This window comes from Lissotriton helveticus, chromosome 8, assembly GCF_964261635.1.
Source record: "Lissotriton helveticus chromosome 8, aLisHel1.1, whole genome shotgun sequence".
Lineage (NCBI taxonomy): Eukaryota > Metazoa > Chordata > Amphibia > Caudata > Salamandridae > Lissotriton > Lissotriton helveticus.
The window spans coordinates 1,724,330,687-1,724,355,793 of record NC_136069.1 but is presented as its reverse complement, the minus strand read 5'-3'; the positions used below and the strand labels follow the sequence as shown (position 1 = coordinate 1,724,355,793).

Genomic DNA, 25,107 nt, shown 5'->3' with positions numbered 1-25,107 from the left:
TATCAGTTTCTTGTTTCTTGTTACTTGAAGGGGGGTGAGTTGGGGGCTGCAGGCAGGATTCCTCTGCAGGTCACTGTAGATGGTCCCTGGGTTCCCCTCCCGCCGGGCCAGATCAGTGGGCTAGTTCAGGGTACCTCACTCAACTTAAGAGGCAGCACCTAAGCCCTGTCACTCTCAGTGGCATAAATCTCTGACTAGGCCCTACCGCCTAAATCTCCTGCATGGGTTCCCCGGGTCAGTGATGCCCCAACTGACTGGAAAGTTTCCCTCCCTTGCTTATATAGGCCCAGGTCAGGTGGCCACCCTCTAAGGCGGCAAAACTAAGCTCCGCCCCTATTCTAGAAGGTGCCAGGAGCTTCCCTACTCTAACTGTGGGCAGGCAAGGCAGGCTGGAATGGCAACAGTGTTTGGAGTCCCAGCCAGCTCCTGGCAGCTAGAATGCGCCTTAACAAGACCACGCTGCAGTAACAGGGGCCTGTGGCAGCCATGTTGAAGGTAGAGCACCTGCACCTTAGCATAGATTCTAACATTACCCCGGGCATTTTAACCTCACAGGGCCTATACAACTACATTACAAGGGTGGACTTCCAGAATTAGGGGAAGCAAAAAGTGAAAAATTTCCGTGAAAAGGGCCACGTCCAACACAACTCCCCCCAGCCAAAAGCCAGGGTAGACCAATCATCACCTTGATGGGCTTCCCTGCTTGGGGCCGAAAAAGGTGGACGCAGGCCGGCAACTACAGGAGCACCTGCAGTCTCTTCTCCACCGTGGAACCCAACGGTTCTCTCTCGCAACCCTCCCTTCACCAACAAAACCACCCCACTGGTGTTCCCTAGTGGGATGTGGCCAGGACTGGCCTCTAGACAGTCCGAAAGTCTCTGGCCCTAGCTCTCTCGCAGAGTGGGAGGCAGTAGCCTCAGGCCCGTAGTACCATTTGACCACTCTCCTTCTCCTAGCTCCAAACGGCCACTGGTCATCCCACCGGGAGTCCGAACCCTCAGGCTGACCAGCAACCAGGGGCGAGGCTCTCCTCCCCCTACCTTTCCTTCTGGGGTTCCGCCCATTTCTCCTAAGCGGGACACCCTCAGCACACCACTCTCTCCCCAACCTAGAGTCTAGACCCTTAGGTTGAACTGGTGACAGGGGCGAGTCCTCCCTCCCCCTGCATCCCCTCCCAGAGTTCCACACCCTCCTAACCGGAGAAATACCCCTGAGAGTCAAATCCGGGGGGACACTGATCACAGATGTCCCACCCGCCAGGTCCGGCAACCCCTGTCCCTGGCCACCCAACCCGGGATCTGCGCCCTGTGGCTGAGCCGGTGACAGAGGAGAGTCCTTCCTCCCTCTGCACCCCCTCCCAGAGTTCCGCACCCTCCCACCGGGAGAAGTACCCCTGGGAGTCAAACCGGTAGGGACCTGAATTACAGGTACCCACCCTCCAGGTCAGGCAACCCCTGAACCTGGAACCCCAGTCCAGGATCTAAACCCTGTGACTGGTCAGACCCCTGAACCACTGGAGCTCCGATTACTGATGCTCCGGGTTCTCCTGACACAAGGGGATCCCTTATACTGGAAGGCACAACAGGACAGCATAGGCTCCCAACCTGGGGTCCCCTTATGGAACTCTCCAGGCTCTGTGACTGCGGTTGGGGCACCTCGGGACACCTCCCCGTCTTACTCTCTCCTGTAGATGGGATGTGAGGCCCTACAACACTCTCACTATCCTGGGACCTACCTGGGCTACTCCTCACCTCTCCCGCCTCAATGGGTCGGAAGATCCCTGCACCATTCCCTTCAGGATCACTCCCCCGAACCTCGGGTACGCTGCCACCATTAGAATTTCTTGGCGCACCTAATTGTAAGGCTCTCGGCTCCATTTCTTTAAGCTGGAGCCCGTGTGCCAACTTCCTTTCCTCCATAGCAAACTGCTTATCTTCCCTTTCTCTCTCCCTCTCGTGCTTTAGCTTGGCAAGCTCCCATCTCAATCGCCTCTCCTCCCTCCTGTCCTCATACACCTTGGACGACGCACTCCTACTAGATACACTACTGCCTGTCTTGGAACGTCTTTCTGACGACACATTTCCACTCATCACAGTGTTCAGTAGGTCTAGTCCTTCTGGAGCGCCCGCCTGCCCTGGTGTGACCTGCCCCTCCTGTTCCCCATCCCCTCTCCCCTCTGGGTGGGCCCTTACCCCTGCCCTCAAGGCGGTACGGAGTTTTCCCTTTGCGGTTCTCCGCCCAACCGGCACCCCCATCCCCTGACTAAGTAAATTCCCATGGCAGGTTGGCCAGCTGGAACTCCATTTTGCCAGGTGGGGACCCAGATAAAAATCAAGGAAAGATCCTAGGACGTGGGTAACAATTCTGGGTCAAACAGGTCTCTACACACAGGCTAGACAGTGGGGGCAATTACCTATGCTTGCAGGCACGAAAGGTGTCCAGTCTAATTGCGGCACACTCCGTCTCACTGGAGGGTGCTGTATAGTCACAGGTCCTGAATCCCACTGCTCGGCACCAATGTAGGAACTGGGGTCAGTGGCAGCAATGTTGAGGGTAGAGGGCACCTGCACCTAGCATGGGTTTTAATATTACCCAGGGCATTACAACCTCACAGGGCCTATACAATTACATTATAAGGGGGGACTTCCAGAATTAGGGGAAGCAAAAAGCAAAAGAATTCTGTGAAAAGGGCCAAGTCCAACAAATACACACCTGTGATCTCCAGCACCTGAGGAGATCTGTCCAACAGCAGAGAGAGAAGATGCACCGAGGACAAGAACTGAGTGCAATACACACCTGTGATCCTCTGCACCCGAGGAGATCTGTCCAACAGCAGAAGAGAGAAGATGCACTGAAGACTAGAACTGAGTGCAATACACACCTGTGATCCTCTGTACCCAAGGAGATCTGTCCAACAGCAGAGAGAGAAGATGCACTGAAGACTAGAACTGAGTGCAATACACACCTGCGATCCTCTGCACCTGAGATATGTCCAACAGCAGAAGAGAGAAGATGCACCAAAGACAAGAACTGAGTGCAATACACACCTGTGATCCTCTGCACCTGAGGAGATCTGTCCACCAGCAGAAGAGAGAAGATGCACTGAAGACAAGAACTGAGTGCAATACACACCTGTGATCCTCTGCACCCGAGGAGATCTGTCCAACAGCGGATAGAGAAGATGCACCAAAGACAAGAACTGAGTGCAATACACACCTGTGATCCTCTGCACCTGAGGAGATCTGTCCACCAGCAGAAGAGAGAAGATGCACTGAAGACAAGAACTGAGTGCAATACACACCTGTGATCCTCTGCACCTGAGGAGATCTGTCCAACAGCAGAAGAGAGAAGATGCACTGAAGACAAGAACTGAGTGCAATACACACCTGTGATCCTCTGCACCCGAGGAGATCTGTCCAACAGCAGATAGAGAAGATGCACCAAAGACAAGAACTGAGTGCAATACACACCTGTGATCCTCTGCACCTGAGGAGATCTGTCCACCAGCAGAAGAGAGAAGATGCACCGAAGACAAGAACTGAGTGCAATACACACCTGTGATCCTCTGCACCTGAGGAGATCTGCCCACCAGCAGACGAGAGAAGATGCACTGAAGACTAGAACTGAGTGCAATACACATCTGTGATCCTCTGCACCTGAGGAGATCTGTCCAACAGCAGAAGAGAGAAGACGCACTGAAGACAAGAACAGAGTGCAATACACACCTGTGATTCTCTGCACCCGAGGTGATCTGACCAACAGCGAAGAGAGAAGATGCACTGAAGACAAGAACTGAGTGCAATACACACCTGTGATCCTCTGCACCTGAGGAGATCTGTCCAACAGCAGAAGAGAGAAGATGCACTGAAGACAAGAACTCAGTGCAATACCGACCTGTGATCCTCTGCACCTGAGGATATCTGTCCAACGGCAGAGAGAGAAGATGCACTTGTTGGACTTGGCCCTTCTGGCAGGTTCACCCCTAAACTTTTTGCTTTTACTGGTGACCTGGTGATGGGGATTTTTGGCTCCTGCGCACTTTCACTGTGTCCCAGTGGAAAGTGCGTGCGCACTCTGAGTGTGTGTAGTGAGATAGGCCTGCCCTCCCATAGGAATGCATGGGGAATGTATGTGTCCCTGGTAGTTCCTGATGCATGGGGTGTACAGGCTCGAGTCTGGTATGTGCGGACTCGTGTGATTGAATGCTGCGAAATGATGTATGCGGCGTGTATGTGTCTAGTGTGGAAGTGCCACTTCTAGACATGGCTGTGCGTGTGCTGTGAGCGTGCTGGCGTGTAATTGGCTGAAGCTGGCTGGGGAGCCTGGCTCCAGGAGTCCTGATGGGTTTGCCCGGTGGTAAGTGTGGAGATTAGCATGCTGATGGCTGGGGAGGAGTGCACCTGGTTCCCGAATAGGGCTGGGCTTTCCCCACACAATGCTGGCTCCACCCCCTGTGGTGGGTCTAATGACCCTAGCCTCCCTAGTGAATAGAAAGGGTGGTTGAGCACATCAAGGGTGCTCCAAAACCAGCTGTGACTGGTTTCTCCCCCACCCTGCACCTACAGACAAAGGGATTTCAAGTATAAGAAGGGGCTGTGTCCCCTTACAATTTGTTCTTTGCTGATCTTACTGAGGGGGGCTGCTGCTGCTGCTGGCGCCAGGAGGAACCGCCACTTGGGACTGCCTTCCTGCCTGGAGGGCCCAGTGAGCTGGCCCCTGGCCCAGTCTTGCCCCCCCTGCCTTGCTCTGCAAGAAGGACCTGGTTGCTGGACTTTTTGTTCACCCTTCAAGCGTTTGGAAGCGCTGTAGTTTGTGCCCTAGCGCTTGGGAGCGCTTATTTCTGCTGCTAGCGCTTAGGAGCACTTTATCTTTGCCCATAGCGCTTAGGAGCGCTTTATTTTGTTTTAGCGCAGAGAGCGCTTTAAATTTCATTGAGTGCAAGGAGCGCTGTGTACCGAGGGAGCCTACCCCTCAAACTCGCCGCCCTAAGGAGACGTTGCCGGGCCGCTGCCAGTACGACCCGGATTGTGGCCGAGATTGTCCCCGTCGCCGCCCGGCCGAACCGGAAGTCATGCAGGCCAGGGGTGGGACGAGCGGGACAAGAGGAAGTGGTAGGAGAAAGCGAGGACGGAAGCCTACCCCGCCTCGCAGGACGGCCGGGGAGAGAGAGAAGAGCCGGCTGGACACGGAGAGAGCCCCGTGCCCGGAAGCAGTGGTGGAAGTGAGGCGGAGGGGGCCTGAAACAGGAAGCCAGTGAGTGGGGGCCCCAGGGGCATTCCTTCCTTGAGCCTAGGAGGCTCACAAGTCACGGGGGCCATTGTCTGTTGAGTCCCCAGGAGGGGTACTCCAACGAAGGCGCCATTGGATCTGAGAGCCCCTAGAGGCTCCCTGCCCGCAATATTGTTTTAAAACCCTGAGAGGGCTCCGGGGGCATTTTTGGTTATCTCGAGCCGCAGAGGCTCAGTGGCATTTCTTAGAGCCCAGAGAGGCTCCAGCGACGGCCGCATTTTTGTGTAGAGCCCAGAGGGGCTTGGGGGCATCTGTGCAAGTTCGAGTTTGTGCATTTTTGGAGGTAGAGCGGCCCCGACAGGCAGCGGGCCGCTACCCCCACACAGGGCACAATTCCCGAGTCCACGAGGCCCACAGGGACATAAGTGATTGTTCCTCGAGCCTGAGAGGCTCACGGCGCCCCATTTGTTTAGAGCCCTGAGAAGCTCAGAGGGGGCATTTTGTTGTGCAGAGCCCCGAGGCTCCAACGTTGGCCCCATCATCCTTGTCACAGCTGCCCAGCACTTTGTGGCCAGCTGCTCCGTTTAGGCCCCTGACTTTGGGACACAGGGCGTCCTAGCCCCAACAAGGCCAGTTGGCCTAGGGACAGTCACAGGTGGTGACTAATGTGATTTTTGCACAATTGTGTTCTTTGATACACCTCTGAATGTTTTTAGGTATCATCGGCCACATGCATCAATATTGCCGTTTGCGAATCCTTAATTGCGAAAATTAAGGAATCGCAATTAAGAATTTGCAAACGGCAATGCATGAATAATTCGCATTTTATTTTAGCGATTTCTTATTTTTCCTTAATTGCGATTCACAATTTGCGAATCGCAATTAAGGAAAACCCTTCCCGCTGATTCCTATGGGCCAAGAGGCCCATAGGAATCAATGGGAATGCATTTACAATTTTCAATTTTCAATTTGCGAATCGCAAATTGAAAATGCTATTTCAAGGGTGCAGGGGGGTCCAAAGAACCCCACCCTGCACCCCTGAAATTAAACTTAAGTGCAAAGTACACACACACATGTCCCAAGGACATGTGTGTGTGTGTAAAATGCAACTTTAAAAAATGCATTTTTGTGCATGTTTGAAGGTTTTCGGTAAATTAGCACGAGGTTCAACCTCATGCTAATTTACCACTTCCAAATTGCCAATTCGCAATTTAAAAATGATCATGCATTGCATTTAAGAAATCGTAAATCGCGATTTCTTTAATGTAATCACAATTTTAGAAATCGCAACATGATTGCGATTCCTAAAATTGCGAAATACATGATGCATTGCAATTTTGATAATTGCATTCGCAAACGGCCAAAAATTGCGATTCGCACCGTTTGCGAATGCAATTATCGTTGATGCATGTGCCTGCATTTGTTTTCCTTCCCTGCACATCTGAATGTATGTTATGCATTATGTGTTATGTGCTTATACCCCTACTTGTATTGTGATACTTAGGTGGTTGTTCTTACTAGTACAGGTGGTGCTAGTGAGGTCCTAGTTCCCTCGGAGCCCCCCAAAGAAAATGAAGAGGGCCTCGGAGCCCCCAACAGAGAATGAAGAGGGCCTCGGAGCCCCCCCCATAGAGAATGAAGATGGCCTCGGAGCCCCCCCACATAGAATGAAGAGGGCCTCGGACCCCCCCAGAGAATGAAGAGGGCCTTGGAGCCCCCCCAGAGAATGAAGAGGGCCTCGGAGCCCCCCACAGAGAATGAAGAGGGCCTCGGAGCCCCCCACAGAGAATGAAGAGGGCTTCGGACCCCCCAGAGAATGAAGAGGGCCTAGGAGCCCCTGCAGAGAATGAAGAGGGCCTCATAGCCCCCCCCCCACAGAGAATGAAGAGCGCCTCAGAGCCCCCCACAGAGAATGAAGAGGGCCTCCGAGCCCCCCGCAGAGAATGAAGAGGGCATCGGAGCCCCCCGCAGAGAATGAAGAGAGCCTCAGAGCCCCCCGCAGAGAATGAAGAGGGCCTCAGAGCCCCCCGCAGAGAATGAAGAAGGCCTCTGAGCCCCCCGCAGAGAATGAAGAGGGCCACGGAGCCCCCCACAGAAAATGAAGAGGGCCTCGGACCCCCCACAGAGAATGAAGAGGGCCTCGGAGCCCCCCGCAGAGAATGAAGAGGGCCTCGGAGCCCCCCCACAGAGAATGAAGAGGGCCTCGGAGCCCCCCGCAGAGAATGAAGAGGGCCTCGGAGCCCCCCGCAGAGAATGAAGAGGGCCTCGGAGCTACCCAGAGAATAAAGAGGGCCACGGAGCCCCCCGCAGAAAATGAAGAGGGCCTCGGACCCCCCACAGAGAATGAAGAGGGCCTCGGAGCGCCCCGCAGAGAATTAAGAGGGTGTCGGAGCCCCCCGCAGAGAATGAAGAGGGCCTCGGAGCCCCCCCGCAGAGAATGAAGAGGGCCTCAGAGCCCCTCCAGAGAATGAAGAGGGCCTCGGAGCCCCCGCAGAGAATAAAGAGGGCCACGGAGCCCCCCATGTCTCACTGACATTCCTCGGCCTCGTATCCAGCAGCCGGTCTGTTAACAGCAGAGAGACTGGTGGGGGAGGTGCTCTCACGGGAAGGAACAGACCTGCCCTCTAGTTAAGACCTCTTCCATTTGAGCCCAAATACCAGAGAAACAGGCTTTAAAAAGTGCCCCTCAGCACTATGGCAGGGGCTTCTTTCATGACCATGGATTGGGGCGTGGGTACCCCCACTTCACAAACCTGACTTAATTCACAAATGTTATTAATGGGTGCCTTTATCACGACATTAACAGAAAAGAGGCAATCATGTAAACATTTAAATGCATTTTTAAAATATGTGTGAGCCCCACCTACGATGTATATTTAGAAATCAATGACGTGATAAGAACTGCTCAGCTCTGTACCTCAGCGTCTGTAGTTTGCAGTTTGGATGTTTTAGGCCTTCACACAACTTCTTCACTCCAGCGTCTCTCAGCTCATTGCCACTCAGGTCGAGCTCTGTGAGAGATGAGTTTGTTTCCAGGACAGAGGCGAGGGCTTCACAGTATGAATCGGTGAGGGAGCAGCCATACAACCTGCAGGAGAGAAGAGACATGGAGAGGCGTAAAGCAGAGCACAGACAGGGGCGTCACAACTTCAGTTTTATCTTCATTTCCTTCCCCTCCTTGCCTTACTCCCCTCTAGGGACACATCCCACCTTACACATCCGACCACGCCCTGTTTATAGAGGAACCTCAAGGGGGAGATCTCAGACTGGCAGAGGCGGAGCTAAATTCACATATTTATAAATATATTAATGTGTGTTTCATGCTGGAGACCCTCTGCTGCGGTGTGAATAGTGAACTCACAACTTTGGTAGTTGTTGCGGTGACCTGCCTGTTAATACACTGCTTGTAATGTCGGTTAGATAAACATGTATACCCATCTCCTTCATCAATAGTAATAATAATAAAATCCATATCATAAATAAAAGGCTTGTTTTTAAAACCATTATTGGTAAAATAGCACATCAGTAATGATTTAAATTTTTAAATTTGTAATGAGTTATGCCTGCCATAAAGAGCGAATTAACATCCGCACAGCCTGACAAGGCCAGAAATTCACTGAAAAAAACAAAGGTTAAAGTGATGTTAGGTGAAAACGTAATGTTTTGTACTAAAAAAAAAAGAGCTATCTCTCGGCCTACGTAGAACAGAGGGGTGCGGAGCTCTGACAGCAGAGCTATCTCTCAGCCTACGTAGAATAGAGAAGTGCGGAGCTCTGACAGCAGAGCTATCTCTCAGCCTACGTAGAACAGACAGAGAGGTGCGGAGCTCTGAGAGCAGAGCTATCTCTCGACCTACGTAGAATTGAGAGGTGCGGAGCTCTGAGAGCAGAGCTATCTCTCAGCCTACGTAGAATTGAGAGGTGCGGAGCTCTGAGAGCAGAGCTATCTCTCAGCCTATGCAGAACAGAGAGGTGCAGAGCTCTGACAGCAGAGCTGTTAGAAAGGCGGTCCCTGGGGAGGCCGAAGATGTCTGACTGACCACTCCGAGACCCACCTCTCCGTATGGAGTTGCCCGAGCGCCGTCGAGAGGCCTCCTGGGTGAGGCTCCTCTCCTAGAATCGTAACAGCAGAGCAATCACACCACTACAAAGGGACACCACGCAAGAGGATAGTTTCTCAGAATCTTTATCAGCAATAACGATTGGTTCTTTCGGCCATATGTACAAACGGATCGAGGGATCCTTAAAGTCTCGGTAACTGAGGGAAAGGGGTAGCGGGACAGTCTTAGTACCAGCCTGGTACGGGGACACCCTACGCACAGCTCTCAATCCTCGAGCTGGGGGGTTCCGCAAGGTCGGGCCGTGGCAGCGCCAGCAGGGCTCCAAAGGGGGTTTCAGCGAGGTCGGGCCGCGGCAGCGCCAGCAGGACTCCGAAGATGGTTTCAGTGAGGTTGGGCCGCGGCAGCGCCAGCAGGCTCCCAAGAGGGTCGAGGTTCAAGGTAGTGAGTTCTTCTCGGGGTCAGCCGCTACAGCGTCAGCAGGGCTCTCGACTCCAGGATACAACTGCCGACCCATTCCAGAGCTGCCCCAGATATAGATCTGGAGTCCTTTGATGTCCGGACCCTCGCGCTTGGGGGTCAGAGGGTCCGGGATGAGAGTGTCCAGACACCCAGCAGGGGGGTGGAGCCAGCGCCCAGGGAGGCCAGAGGGCGATCGAAACCAGGCGTCCGGGGACAGCTGGAGGGCCATCGAAACTCCCCTCCTCCTTGATCCGTCAAGTGGCCGCTTTACCACCTGGTCGGATCTTGGTGCCTCGATGTCGGGGCTTCGCTGGGGCCGCGGCCGAGTTCGGGCCGGGGCCACGTGGTCAGGACGTGGAGGGTCCAAGATGGAGTCGGGGCCTGAGATGGCGGCCCGGGATAGGGATCGGACCAGCGAGCAGGGGTCGCCGTGTTCTTGAGGGAGAGAGGCGGGGGTCGCCAGGAGGGTCGGCTCTCGTTGAGGGTTGGAGAGGTAGTTTCGTTGGGGAGGACAGGGGTCGCTGCTGTCCAGGGCCCGCCATGGGGGAGGAGTGGGACCACGCCACGAGGCCGGGTCCCCCCCAGCTGAAGGCGGGGAGAGTCACCCATCTTCTTGGTTGTTCTCCTCGTCGAGGCGGAAGAAAAGGGACAGGCCGTCGGCGTTGGCGTGGTCGTTGCCGGGGCGATGTTCCACAGTGAAGTCCATTCCTTGGAGGGAGATGGACCATCGCAGCAACTTTGGGTTTTTCCTTCCCATTTGCATCAACCACCGCAAGGGCCGGTGGTCAGTTTTCCGAAGAGGTAGGGCCGGAGTTTCTTGAGGGCTCACACCACGGCAAAGGCCTCTCGTTCAATGGTGCTCCATCGTTGCTCTCGGGCCAGCAGACGTCGGCTGATGAAGGCCACCGGTTGATCAATTCCTTCGGGGTTGATTTGTGACCGCCCGACACCGTGCTCCGAGGCATCGGTTTGGAATATGAATTCCCGGCTGTAGTCGGGGGGTTGGAGCACGGGGGCAGTGCACATCGCTGTTTTCAGTGTCTCAAAGGCGGCCTGACACTCGGGTGTCCAGTGCACCTTCTGTGGTTGCTTCTTGGAAGTGAGTTCGGTGAGGGGGCAAACAATGCTCCCATGATTCTTAACGAAGCGCCGGTAATACCCAGTGAGCCCTAGGAAGGCTCTGACTGCTGTCTGGGTGACCAGGGGTTCCCAGGCCATGATGGCGTCGATCTTGGGTTGAAGGGGAGCCACATGGCCGCTCCCTACTTGGTGTCCCAGATAGGTTACGGAACCTTGGCCTATCTGGCATTTGCCTGCTTTGATAGTTAGTCCGGCCCGTCGGAGGGCCGTCAGGACCTCCCAGAGGTGCTTGAGGTGCTCGGCCCAGTGGAGGCTGTACACCGCAATATCGTCCAGGTAGGCGGCGCTGAACTCTTCTAGCCCAGCCAGCACCTTATTCACCAGCCTCTGGAACATGGCGGGGGCGTTTTTCATCCCGAAGGGCAACACCCTGAAGTGGTAGTGGCCATCGGGGGTTGAGAAAGCGGAGCGCTCTTGGGCGCCAGGGGTGAGTCCGATCTGCCAGTAGCCGGACGTTAGGTCGAATGTGCTCAGGTAGCGGGCCGCCCCCAGGCGGTCGATAAGCTCATCGGCCCGGGGAATGGGGTATGTATCGGTCCGGGTGACGGCGTTCAACCCCCGGTAGTCTACACAAAATCGCAGTTCGGGAGTGGCGCCAGGGCAGTGGCTTTTGGGACCAGGATGACGGGACTGGCCCATGCACTGTCAGAGGGTTCGACTACCCCCAGGGCCAGCATCTTGGAGACCTCCGATTGGATGCAGGTCCGAACTCGGTCGGGAACTCTGTAGGCCCGGTGTCGCACAGGCAGGCTGTCCCCGGTGTCGACATCGTGGACGCACCACTGGGTGACTCCGGGGGTGAGCGAAAACAAGTCTGTGAATTGACCCAACAGCTTTTGGCAGTCCTGGCGCTGTTCTGGGATCAGGGCGGAGGGGAGGGTGACACCCTCGACGGAGCCGTCCTTCTCGGAGGTGCTCAGGAGGTCCGGTAGGGGCTCGGAGTCGTCTTCGGCCCCGCCGTCGGTAGCCATCAGCAGGCTAAGTTCCGTTCGGACGAAGTGAGGTTTGAGCCGGTTGGTGTGGAAGACCCGGAGGAGGTTCCTGGGGGACTCCATGTCCACCAGGTAAGTGACAGGGCTCTTGCACTCCACCACTTTGAACGGCCCAGCCCATTTGTCCTGGAGGGCACAGGGTTCGACCGGAGACATGACCCAGACCTGTTGGCCCGGCTCGAACTCAATGGAAGAGGCGTTTTGGTCATACCAGCATTTCATCTCCTCCTGGCTGGCCTCGAGGTTGGCTTCGGCAAGTTCCCGGAACTTCCGGGTCTGATTTTGGAGGGTCAGGAGGTACCGGTAGACGTTGGGGGGAGCATCCTGGACTGCAGCCTCCCAGCCCTCTTTGACCAGGCTGAGGGGACCCCGGACGAGGTGTCCGTACAAGAGTTCGAAGGGGCTGAATCCCAGGGATTTCGTAGGGACCACCCGCCAGGCGAAGAGGAGGCAGGGCAGCAGCACGTCCCATTGGCGTCGCAAGGGCTCCTCCAGGCCCATGATCATTCCTTTGAGAGTTCGATTTAAACGTTCTACCAACCCATTCCCTTTGGGATGGTAGGGGGTCGTAAACTTATACGTGACCCCGCACTGTTGCCACAGGTAATTCATGTATCGGGAAATGAAGTTCGTACCCCGGTCACTGACGACTTCTCGAGCGAAGCCCACCCGGGAGAAGATCCCCATCAGCGCCTGGCCCACCACGGGGGCCGTCACAGTCCAGAGAGGGATGGCTTCAGGACAGCGGGTGGCATGGTCCACCAGGACGAGAATAAAACGGTGTCCTTGGGAGGTGCGGGGCTCCAGAGGCCCCACAATGTCGATTCCCACCCGCTTGAATGGGGTGTTGACGACGGGGAAGGGTTGGAGGGGGGCCTTATGCTTCCCTCCACTCTTCCCGCTGCCTTGGCATGTGGGGCAAGTCCGGCAGTGATTGTTCACATCGTTTCTCATTTTCGGCCAGTAGAAATGGGTCACCAGGCGGCTGTATGGCTTGTCCTGCCCCAGGTGCCCGGCGAGGGGCACATCGTGTGCCAGGTTCAGGAGGAAGTCTCTGAATCGGAGGGGGACCACCAGCACCCAGCCGGCCCCCAGTTTGGCAATCTTTTGTTCGCTGTAGAGGAGATCGTAGTCCCAATAGACCCAGTGGGACCCCGATGAGTCTCCGGCGGCTTGAGTGGCGGCTTGCTGTCGGATTCCCTCGAGGGAGAGACAGGTTTCTGTTCTTGCCGGAACTGTTCTCGTGTGGGGCCACCTTCTTGGCGCCAATAGGCTAGTTCCGGGAGTTTGCCGAGCTCAGCAATTTCTTCACTGTTGGGCCCCAGTGGGTCGGGCTATGGGTCGGTGTCTTCGGATACCGCGGGCGGCGGAGGTGCGGGACACTCTGGGTCTTCCGTCGGGCCGTCTTCCGTCGGGGCGGTGCCCCGGGCGGCCATGGATCGGGTGGTCGCACAGACCCACTCGTGAGGGCCTAGCATTCCCAGATGCTCTCTCCGCTCGATGTGGGACCAGGGGGAACTTTCTAGGTCGTTCCCGAGGAGGCAGTCCACGGAGGCATCGTCCCGGACGGTCAATTTCAGCATGCCCGACACCCCTCCCCACGCGAAGGGGATACGGGCCATCTGGCACAGGCTCTCGGAATTGTCCGCCGACCGTACTGGGCACAGCACATTGGGCAGGATTTGGTCGGGGGTCACCAAGTGGCAACGGACGGCCGTCACGCTGGCTCCAGTGTCGCGGAGGGCTTCGGCCCGGTGCCCATTAATGGTGACCCATTGGCGGTACTTCTGAGTGTTGCCCGGGATCGGGGCCCGGGGGATCATGTCTCTTTCGCCTAGACATACCCAGGACATAGCGGCGGGCTCCCACTCCGTCTGCTCGTGGTCATAGTTCTCTTCTTCGCCCCTTTCTTCTCCCTGGGCGGCGGCAGCGATCTGGCGGTTTGGAGGACAGGTGGTGCCGGGTCGTTGGTTCATCGGGCAGAGGGGGTCATTGGCATTGTGACCGGGCCGCTGGCATCTGTGGCAGGTAACGTTCGGGCGGGACCCCAGCCGTGCTGGGGGGGTCCCTCGTCTGGCCAGGGATGGCGAAGTGGGGGTCGGGGGCAGCCCCGCGGGGGAGTCTCGGTTCCTGTTCTGGCCTCCTCCGCCACCTTGCTGCCAGTGGTTCCCCGGGGAACCTCGGCCGTAGTCGCCCATCGGGCTCCGGGGGACCCGGGTGCTCACCCATCGATCGGCCTCGACGGCGAGTTTATGTGGCTCGGTCAGCTTGCTGTCTAGGAGATGCTGCCTGAGTTCGATAAAACAGTTGTTGGAGAGGTGCGCCCATACAATGAGGTTGAACAGCTGCTCGTAGGTGGTGACCTGGCTGCCTTTGATCCACCCCTCTAGGGCTCTACTATAGAAGTTCACGTACTCCACCCATGTAGTACTGGGGAGTTTCTTACAGTCTCGGAATCGCTGCCGGTACATCTCGGGGGTGAGTCCATAGCGAGTAAGGAGGGCGGCTTTCATGTGTTCGTACGAGGTCATCTCGGCATCTGGGAGTTCTAGCAGGGCGTCTCTCCCTTCTTTGATGAACTTCCCCCACAAGCCGGCGCCCCAGTCTTTTTGTTGTACTCGATGAGAGGCCATGGCTACCTCGTAGGCCTTAAACCATTGTTGGATGTCGTCGTTTTTGTAGTATTCTTTGACGACATCTTTGGGGATATGGACCTTCGTGTCCGCAGGAGGAGGTGGGCTCCGGTTCACGGAGGCGCTGGCCTCACCATTTTTGGCCTTGATTTCAAGTTCTTTTAAGACACGTTTGTGCTCGAACGTGAGCTTCTTCTCCTCTAAGTCTCTCTGCCTTCGTTTCTCCTCCAGGTCTCCTTGCAGCCGTAGTTGCTCAAGGGCTATCTTTTTCTTGGCCAGCTGTAGCTCTCCGTCCAGACGGAGTCGGGCGAGCTCCAATTCGTGGAGCCGGCTCCTTTCTCGCTCTCGGGCGTCTTCGTGGGAGAGGCCCGTGTCTAGGTTTGTAGGTCTTTCCTCCGCCGGGGTTGCGTCGGTCTCCGGGTGCATGTTCGGAACTGTGTTGTCTTCGCTCTGGGGTGGCGTCACTCCTGCCTCCACCCGTGTTTGTAGGGCCTGCTTGAAATCCTCCTTGGTGTTTAGACCAGTGGTAGTGATGCCCAGGTCCTTGCAGGATTGTTTCAGTTCTTTGTGGTTGTAATCTTCCAACCGTTCTTTCTGGAACTCCGCGGTTGGTCTGGTTTCTTTGGTAGTCATGGTTGTGGTGTGTTTCTGTCAGTAGCGGGTGAGTCACTCTCTGTACGATTTGCGTCGGCTCGGATCGCATCGCCTGCCACCAATGTTAGAAAGGCAGTCCCTGGGGAGGCAGAAGATGTCTGACTGACCACCCCAAGACCCACCTCTCCGTATGGAGTTGGCCAAGCGCCGTTGAGAGGCCTCCTGGGTGAGGCTCCTCTCCTAGAATCGTAACAGCAGAGCAATCACACCACTACAAAGGGACACCACACAAGAGGATAGTTTCTCAGAATCTTTATCAGCAATAACGATTGGTTCTTTCGGCCATATGTACAAACGGATCGAGGGATCCTTAAAGTCTCGGTAACTGAGGGAAAGGGGTAGCGGGACAGTCTTAGTACCAGCCTGGTATGGGGACACCCTACGCACAGCTCTCAATCCTCGAGCTGGGGGGTTCCGCAAGGTCGGGCCGTGGCAGCCCAGGGAGGCCGGAGGGTGATCGAAACCAGGCGTCCGGGGACGGCTGGAGGGCCATCGAAACTCCCCTCCTCCTTGATCCGTCAAGTAGCCGCTTTTCCACCTGGTCGGATCTTGGTGCCTCGATGTCGGGGCTTCGCTGGGCCCGCGGCCGAGGTCGGGCCGGGGCCACGTGGTCAGGACGTGGAGGGTACAAGATGGAGTCGGGGCCTGAGATGGCGTCCCGGAATAGGGGTCGGACCAGCAGAGTGGGGCGAGTAGCTGTCGCAGTGTTCCTGAGGGGGAGTGCCGGGGGTCGCCAGGAGGGGCGGCTCTCGTTGAGGGTTGGAGAGGTAGTTTCGTCGGGGAGTACAGGGGTCGCTGCTGTCCAGGGCCCGCCATGGGGGAGGAGTGGGACCACGCCACTAGGCCGGGTCCAACAAGAGCTATCTCTCGGCCTACGTAGAACAGAGAGGTACAGAGCTCTGAGAGCAGAGCTATCTCTCGGCCTACGTAGAACAGAGAGGTGCAGAGCTCTGAGAACAGCAGAGCTATCTTTCGGTCTACGTAAAACATGGAGGTGCAGAGCTCTGACAGCAGAGCTATCTCTCAGCCTACCGAGAACAGAGAGGTGCAGAGCTCTGACAGCAGAGCTATCTCTCAGCCTACGTAGAACAGAGAGGTGTAGAGCTCTGACAGCAGAGCTATCTCTCAGCCTACCGAGAACAGAGAGGTGCAGAGAACTGACAGCAGAGCTATCTCTCAGCCTAAGTAGAATAGAGAGGTGCAGAGCTCTGACAGCAGAGCTATCTCTCAGCCTAAGTAGAATAGAGAGGTGCAGAGCTCTGACAGCAGAGCTATCTCTCAGCCTACGTAGAACAGAGAGGTGCAGAGCTCTAACAGCAGAGCTATCTCTGAGCCTACCTAGAACAGAGCGGAGCAGAGAACTGACAGCAGAGCTATCTCTCAGCCTAAGTAGAATAGAGAGGTGCAGAGCTCAGAGAGCAGAGCTATCTCTCAGCCTAAGTAGAATAGAGAGGTGCAGAGCTGAGGTACTGGGTTTTTCGGAACCCAGTGGTGTCAGGGTACACCCTAAGACCTCGGGTACTTTCCTGATTCAGACACAGAAACTCAGAGTCTTCTAGGTGAAGTCAAGGATCGAATTTATTGGCTGCAACCAAGTAACAGGCGTCCTAGAAGTACATCACGATGTATATTCTCAGGAGACTGCTCAATCTTACAAAGCCAGTCTTCTCTTTTTATACAAAATATTATGCTTCAGGCAATCATTCTTAGATTTACATTTGACCATTCATATATTTTCACTACAAAGAAAAAGCAGAGTCATGATGACAAACCCACATTTCAGTTTGTCCATCCCACAACAAATTACCCGGCAAGGCCCAACATTTTCATCAGATATCGGTGGACCCCAATAAAAACGGGCACCTCCTCCTCGTAAAGCAAGTCGTAGAGAAAGAAACAGAGACAGGTGTGAGCAAGATTAGGCAGGGTGTGTGTGTGATGAAAAGGTTTATGTCAGGCTGTGCCTTGATGCTATCTTGCTCGGCCACTGGGAAAGGAACTGGCCGGGCAGGTTCGGCCTGGGCGATGGTTCCAGCTTGCCCAGGTCGCAGAGAAGTCAACCAAGGTGTATGTGTCCTTTGGAATCATGTTTGGTTTTAATCATTGGCCTATGTGAGGGCAACTCACAAAATGGCTGCCGTTCACAAAATGGAAGCCGAGGGTTCAGGACGCAATTTACGATTTCAAGGTGAAATCGTCACTCGAATATGACGAAAATGCTTGTACATAGTGTACTAGCCATTCTCGGTCTCTTGATACCAAAATCGTCATACTACGACAAAGTTTATTACACGAGTTCAGAATTTTCAGAACCACAAACCCTCCTTTTGCCCTTACATAGGCAATTAACCTATCTCATGCTAATCTGAGTCCAGGTCTATATTCCTAAAGTCATTGAGATGTTGCTGTAACATCATCCTAGTACTTAGCTCGTCTCTTGATACAGGTTTCCTTACACATGATGTAGCATAGAGGCCACATATTGCAGGAGCACACCGCACGCACAGACAGAACAGGAAAAGAATGGCTAAGACCATCCCAATGACCATCAGAATTTTCCATCCCCAGGCGGATATCAGTTCCCAGAACCAACCCATTAACGACCAATCTCCTTTATCCACATGAATAGATTCGGAAATCTTATGCAGTTTGGAGATGGCCTGGTACACTGTTGGAGCGTTATCTGGAATGAAAACACAGCAACTCGATTGGATCAATTTACATACCCCACCTCGGTCTGCAAGTATGACGTCTAATGCGACCCTGTTCTGAAGGGTCATGAGACGATCCGACTGGAGCTCAGCAGTCAAATTACTAAGGGCACCGGCAGTTTCAACCACGGTAGATTCAACCACCCTTGTCAATTGCCTTATGTTCCTGCTGTTAACCATTGGTCCCCAGAACGGCAGAAAACCCTTTACGAAGTCCCCAAATTCTTGTCCTGCTGTGTCTTTTTTGCTGAAGACACCTCTAACTATCCTTTGTCTTGTGGTAATCTGCCGCCACTGTGTAGGTGGGAGGCAACAGGAACGAAACAAAACATGTGCCCGAGAAGTTATGGGGCAACCATGTATAGGCTCTATTGTGGCAGATGAAATAGGTACCCTTAGCTGCTAAGAACGAAGGGGAAGTCTGGGATGCAAAAACATACGTTTCAGTACAGATACTCTTCCCTAGCTGAGCTCTGGGATTCTTGCCAGTACCTTGCAGACACAGGTGACCCGGATGGGGCACAATCCAAATCGGGGAAGATCTCTCAGCTTGCTGTTTCTCACTCAGAGTAGCTCCATATCCAGTCACGTTCCATCCTATATATACTAGTGTCTCATCTCTCGGGATAGTCTCGTAGGAAATATCTTCCTTAATCATATCTACTATACCCTTAACTAGAGCACTATTCTTAGGATTGTCTGTTACAGAACGTAGGGGGTAGACTTCATGTGCGTAGATAAACATTGTTCTGTATGCCCACACAGAACCATTGTGGCTTAATGGCAGGACCAGATAAGGGATACCTTTATCCGTTGTGTGAGGCATAAGACCACACACCCAACAGTTAGTCATGTTCATTACTAGTTGGTGTTGGTGCAAAAGCTGAACGAAGGAGTTATTAATAAACTCTAATCTCCTAGCGGATTCAAGTTCAGGAAGGGGTTGAAAAGAGTGTGGGGAAACAGTAGAAGGAGGAGGTATGGGCTGTGCAGTGGGTGCAAATGTCACTCGAAAAGAGAATAAAACATATCCTATTAAAAATATCATTACACTAAATAACATGAAAATGCATATTATAAAAAGCTTTTCTTGGTCATCATTTTACATATTCTGCTTTTGAAGTTAATTTCTTTGGCAGGTCTCTCCATCTCGAAAAACTCCATCCTCTCTAATATGCTGCTCACGATGGTTGGGTGTTCTATGCTAAGGAATGCTTCTGTCAGTCCAGGGCAACTCCCTTAGACCAACCAGAACTGTCGACCTAACGTCTTCAGCTGCACCCCAAAGACTTTGGGCAACCGCGACCCTACAGTGGAACCCGGATGGTGGTTCGAAAAACAAAAATAAAAATGTTTCTCAGATGGGAGAGCTGCACTTTCAAAAATAGCAATAAAAAAGGAATGTCATTTTATTAGTTCATAGTTCTCGGCCTCAGATTATATCTTTGTTTTCCAGGTATTGTCTGGTCTCGGAAAAGGAGTTCAGGTTCTGTAGTGTCCAATCGAATTGACGGCGGCACAGCTGCTTGCAAGAGATTGTCACTTTCTTTCTCAGAAATTGTTCCTTTTATACGTGCATCACTGAAAGGTGAAAAACGAGGCACGGTTTCAGTCTCTGAGTCGGCGACACCCTCCTGGACCCACTGGTCGTACGGCAGAGGCAAAGGCACCCTCTTACAATGTACACCGTGGATCCAGTGTTTCTTTCCTTCTACACGAACAGCTGATCTCGTTGACAGAAGGACGAGGTGTGGTCCGGTCCACCGTTGCTGGTCGTTCTTTGTTCGCTGAACGTTCTTCACCAGCACCCAGGATCCAGGGTCGATCTGATGACCTGGAGCTTCAGAGGCTTGAGGCAGAGTATCGTGAACCTGTTGGTGTAAAACACGCAATTTAGCCGTCAATTCGTGCAGATAGTCAAGCAAAACAGGGTGTTCGATTTCACTAAATTTTGTGGGCCTTGGCACTCCCCATATGTTGGCCGGGCGGCCAAAAACCATCTCGTATGGACTAAGTCCCACTTCCGAATGCACAGTCATTCTGGTCGATAGGAGTGCTAAGGGCAGAGCGTCAGGCCATTTAAGACCAGAGCTCGCTTGAATTTTGGCCAATTTAAGCTTAAGCGTGCCATTATAGCATTCTACGAGTCCAGCTGATTGAGGGTGATTTGCAGCGTGAAATTTCTGGTGGATGCCTAGCCCTTCACATACTTTCTTCATCACTCGACCCACAAATTCACTCCCATTGTCACTCCAGACCATTCTCGGCATTCCAAATCTAGGGAAAAACTCTTTCACAAGGGCTTTAGCTGTGTATAAGTCAGTATTGTCCTTTAGGGGGTAGGCTTCTATCCATCTTGAAAAGGCACAAACAACGAGTACGTATTTTAAATTGTTGCACCTTTCCATGTGGATGAAATCGAACTGCAAAACCTCGAACGGATACGTAGGAGGCGCAAAATGACCAGCTGGAGTTGGGGTTCCCCTACCAGGATTGTATTTCAGACACACCATGCAATTCTTGACCACATTCTCTGCACACTTGTGAATTCCAGCATTTTGCCATACCGGAGCCAACAACTTGCAAATCCCTTTCACACTGATATGAGCCATTCCATGGGCCATTGTAACCACTGCAAGCACATACGCATCGGGTAACAACCATCTCTGATGTTCTGACAATTCGATCCAACAACCATTGGCATCCATTTTACCCGTACTTTCTCTCCACGCACTCAACTCTTTCTCTGTAGCTTCAGCTTGAATAGACTTCACACTATTGTGTCTTCACACATTCCAACGTCACCAATCCATCTTGCAGGGCCCGCAACATACATTCGGCTCATCACATCCCTCGCTGTTTCTTTTGCGATTTCGTCAGCAAATGCATTTCCACGACCAACATCATCAGTCACCTTCTTGTGTGCGCTACAGTTCACAATCGCAACTTGCAACGGCAAAGTAAGTGACTCGAGAAGCTCATTCACCAACTGACCATGCTGTATCTTAGCTCCATGCGAGGTCAGGAACCCACGTTCTTTCCACAATCGTCCAAAACTGTGAGCCACACCAAATGCATACTGGCTGTCGGTATATATGGTCACTTTCATTCCTTTCGACAACACACACGCTCTTGTAAGTGCAATCAACTCTGATGCTTGAGCTGCATTATGTAGGATACGTGCAGCTTCAACAATGGTATGCAAAGTCGTGACAGCATATGCTGCAGTCGTATCACCATTCGGAAGCTTGAAGCATGAACCATCCACCCATAAGGTACCATCACACTTTACAAGAGGAGTATCTTGGAGGTCTATCCTCCCTTTCCTTTCTTCTTCTGTTCTGAGAAAACAATCATGCCGTTCAGAAGCATCTGTCTCTGCTACAATCGGCAACAACGTAGCTGGGTTTAGTATGTTGCATCTTTTTATGTGCACATGACTCGCTACCAATGTCAACTCGTAACCTGACAATCGAGCACTAGTTAAGTACTGTGTCTTGGTCCTGTTTAACAACGTGTCCACTGCATGTGGGACCATTACAATTAACGTGTTATTCATCACTAAACCAGCAGACTGCCGAATAGAAACAGCTGCTGCCGCTGTTGCTCTTAAACAACTCGGCAATGCTTTAGCTACCGGGTCCAAAGTCGACGAAAAATACGCGCATGGACGCTGTTTGTCTCAAAACAACTGTGTCAACACTGACAATGCACAACCTTCTTTCTCGTGGACATACAATGTAAAGGGCTTACTGTAGTCGGGGGTACCCAACACAGGAGCCGAACATAATGCATCACGCAATTCAGAAAAACTTTTCTGACACTCTTCAGACCATGAGACGGGATTCGGTGTATCTTTACAGGTTAATGCCACCAAAGGTTTGTCCAGCAAGGAAAAATTTGGTATCCATTGTCTGCAATACGATGTAATGCCCAAGAAAGCACGCACTTCTCTCTGTGTTCTTGGCACACTCAATTTCGCTATTGCCTGAATTCTTTCTGGGGTCAGTTTCCTTCCCTCCTTCGATAAGAGATGACCTAAGTAGGTCACTTCTTGTCGACAATATTGCAATTTTGAGAGAGACACTTTGTGATGTAAATCACACAAATGACGCAACAATGACAACGTGGCTTCTTTACAGATTTCCTCAGTATCTGCAGCAACAAGCAAATCATCAACATACTGAATGAGGGTAGCGCCATCAGGTAAAACAATCGTATCAAACTGTCCTTTTAAAGCTTGACTATATATTGATGGACTTTCACAGTAGCCCTGGGGAGCGCGTTTGAAGCGGAAGCTTCGACCTCCTAAACTGAAGCCGAAAATATCCTTACTCTCCTCGGCAATCGGGATGCTGAAGAAAGCATTCTTCAAGTCAATCACCAAGAACCAGGTCGCTGAAGCTGGAATCGTAGTCAACAGGGCAGTGATATCAGGAACGACTGGAAATTGTGGCACAACTATTTTATTGACCTCTCTAAGATCGATCACAAATCTGTAAACAGGTGGCTGGGAAGGGTCAGCTCGTTTCAAAACAGGCAGAACAGGACTATTGCAAACGTTGCCTCTTGTTTCTTCAATCACATCTTTTTCAATCAAATCGTAAATGATCGCTAGCAAAGCTTTTTCACCTTCAGTAGAAATTTTGTATTGGGGAATGCGTGGCATTTTAACACTGGCTTTCAATGTCACAACATATGGCGGTATTTCCAAAAGACCTACATCATTAGGACCAGTAGCCCAAAGAATTTTAGGAAGAAATGACAATTCTGTCGGAAGTTTGTCCCTCGACAAATACATTGGAGAAACCACTTTCTTACCCAGTGTAAGTTGTACCCCCGAAGGAGAACAGTACAAAGTCGCATACAATCTTTTTAACATATCCAATCCCAACAAGTTTTCACCACAACCTGTCGTTAGAATAAGGGGTGCTTCAAATTCGCAAGGTCCAACAGAAAGGGACAAATGGTCAGAAATCGGGTTTCTAACTGGGGCGCCAGAAAAACCTACTGATACATTCATTTCGCCAGACAAAGGTGCGCCAGGGAGTTTTGAGTGCATAATAGAACTCTTTGTAGCACCAGTATCCAACAGAAAAGGCTCTGACACACCTGATGTAATCACCTCAACGTAAGGTCCACTCTGATCTACTGGAACTGAAACAACTCCCTCTCTTTGTCTACGGCTGTCCTAGCAATCATCACCTTCCATATGCTCATCTTCTGCATAGTAGTCATCAGCATAGTACTGAGCTGTCCTACCAGACGCGTTATTCTGCTGATCAAAACTATTCATTGTATTTTGAGGCGGAGAGGAACGTGCATTCTGGGGGAAATTTCCACGTCCTCTACCTCTGGGAGCCTGCTGAACACCTCGACCTCGTGCACCAGAAACACCATTCATACGCTGTAATAAAATAGGACAACTATACTTGAAATGACCCTCTTCCTTACAATATGAACACTGATTGGGACCTACAGGGACACGTGGTTGAGTATACTCGACTCTTTGCGAGTTCCTCTGAAACTGTTGAGGTTGCTGATAGTTATTTTGATAGTTACTCTGACCACCACATGGCGGACACACTTGCTGTAACAGAACCTTCGTTTTTAACTCTTTAGTTTTCTTCTCTGCTCTATCTTTCTCATCTTTCTCTCTATTTTCATAATACTGTGCAGTAGCCAGTATTTGTGCTGAAGAGGAAACTGCCCAAGAACTCTCTGAATCCTTTAACTTCTTACACAACTCGGGAAGCAAATTATGCACAAATTTATTGACGAACAACCGTTGGCCACCTTCTGTACTCATATCCTGACCACTGTGGTCGACAAACGTTTCCTCAAACCGGGTGAAGAAATCTGACACCGTTTCATCTTTCTTCTGCTTACACGCAGACAATTTATCCCAATTCACACGCATCGCAGGCATTAAAGTTTTCATGTAATTAATGATCCTACCAGGGAGGTCTGCTACTAAAGGCTCAGGTTTAGCACCACCAACTTGTCGGGCATCTGCAGCAGCAATATTAGCCCATGAGTCACCTAACTCTTGATCATGATCTGCATGACGAATTTTTCCCCATAAAGGCTGTGGAACAACATTCCCAAACAACATGTCTATGTCGGCTAAATTCATGATGCATGAACCTGCAGTCTGTGACAATTCCTTGTAATACCCTGCAGGATTTTTACGGGGATCAGGCAATGTCTGCTTAAGGGCCAAAACTTCAGCTCGCTTCCATGGAACATGTACCCAAACACGCTGAAAGTGTGGCAGAATAACCGGATTAGCATTTGGGTCTCCTTCCCTCCATTGTGGGGGAACTTCTCTCATTGGGTATTGTCTTACCTTCTTTTTGGCAGAGGAATCAGACTCAAACAATAACCGAGAAACACCTTCAGTCGCAACTGCTTTCTTAACATCTGAACCCACAATTGCGCCTTTCCCAAACTCGAACCGTACACGACACAACTCAGGCAGGTTAGGCTCCAAATCATTCTCTTCTAAATCGTCACTAAGGAAAGTACACATTTTCTCAAAAACGTAACTCTGCTTCAATGCTTCCCACTGATGGAAGACATCCATAACAGACTCTAGCCCGTACCTCGTCGGGTCGGTAACCCATTTATGTGCTAAATAATTCAACGTTTCCTTCTCCCTAGAATCAGGCAGTTGGCTACGCAACTGTTTACGCTCTGTGACAGGAGTCGGACTTGTCGCTCCAAAGAGAGGGTATAGAAGACTAGTAACAGTACTAGCCACTCTTTGTCACACAGAAGGAGAAGTCGATGAAAAGACAGGCGGAAAAGCAGAGTGAGGCAAGGCAGATGCAGAGGCAGTGTCAGGAGGAGTACCAGAAGTGGGAGTCGATATAGTAGTCAAAGTTGTAGGAAGTAAAGGTAGAGCAGATGTCAAAGCTGGTGGCTCTTGAGGAGGCTGCACCGGAGGAATAGGAGCCAACTGGAGAGCAGCTGGTGGTTGTGGAGGAGCAGGAGGCAATACAACCAAAGGTTGCGCAACTAAAGGTTGCGGAGGTGTCGTAGCACTCTGCGCATAAGGGGGTGGCGAACTTAACAAATGCGACATTAGGGGATCTCGTTCAAGGTCTTTTGCTGCATCTTGCTGAAGAGGCGGCAAAACTGGATAACATTTATCGATCACCATTTTATGTTGCCTGTGCAACTGCTCACTCATCTGTTCTTCTTCGTTATCTTTGAACTGCATAGCA

The 25,107-nt window shown here is 52.3% G+C and overlaps 1 protein-coding gene across 1 annotated transcript in view; it reads right to left on the bottom strand.

The window, feature by feature from the left end:
• Positions 1-25,107, bottom strand: part of LOC144774154 (NACHT, LRR and PYD domains-containing protein 12-like) — a 1,547,343-nt gene that overhangs the window by 948,259 nt on the left and 573,977 nt on the right. The window contains exon 6 of the mRNA XM_078659170.1: positions 8,147-8,317. Within this exon, the coding sequence (XP_078515296.1) occupies positions 8,147-8,317 (171 nt within the window). The remainder of the gene's footprint in view (positions 1-8,146; positions 8,318-25,107) is intronic.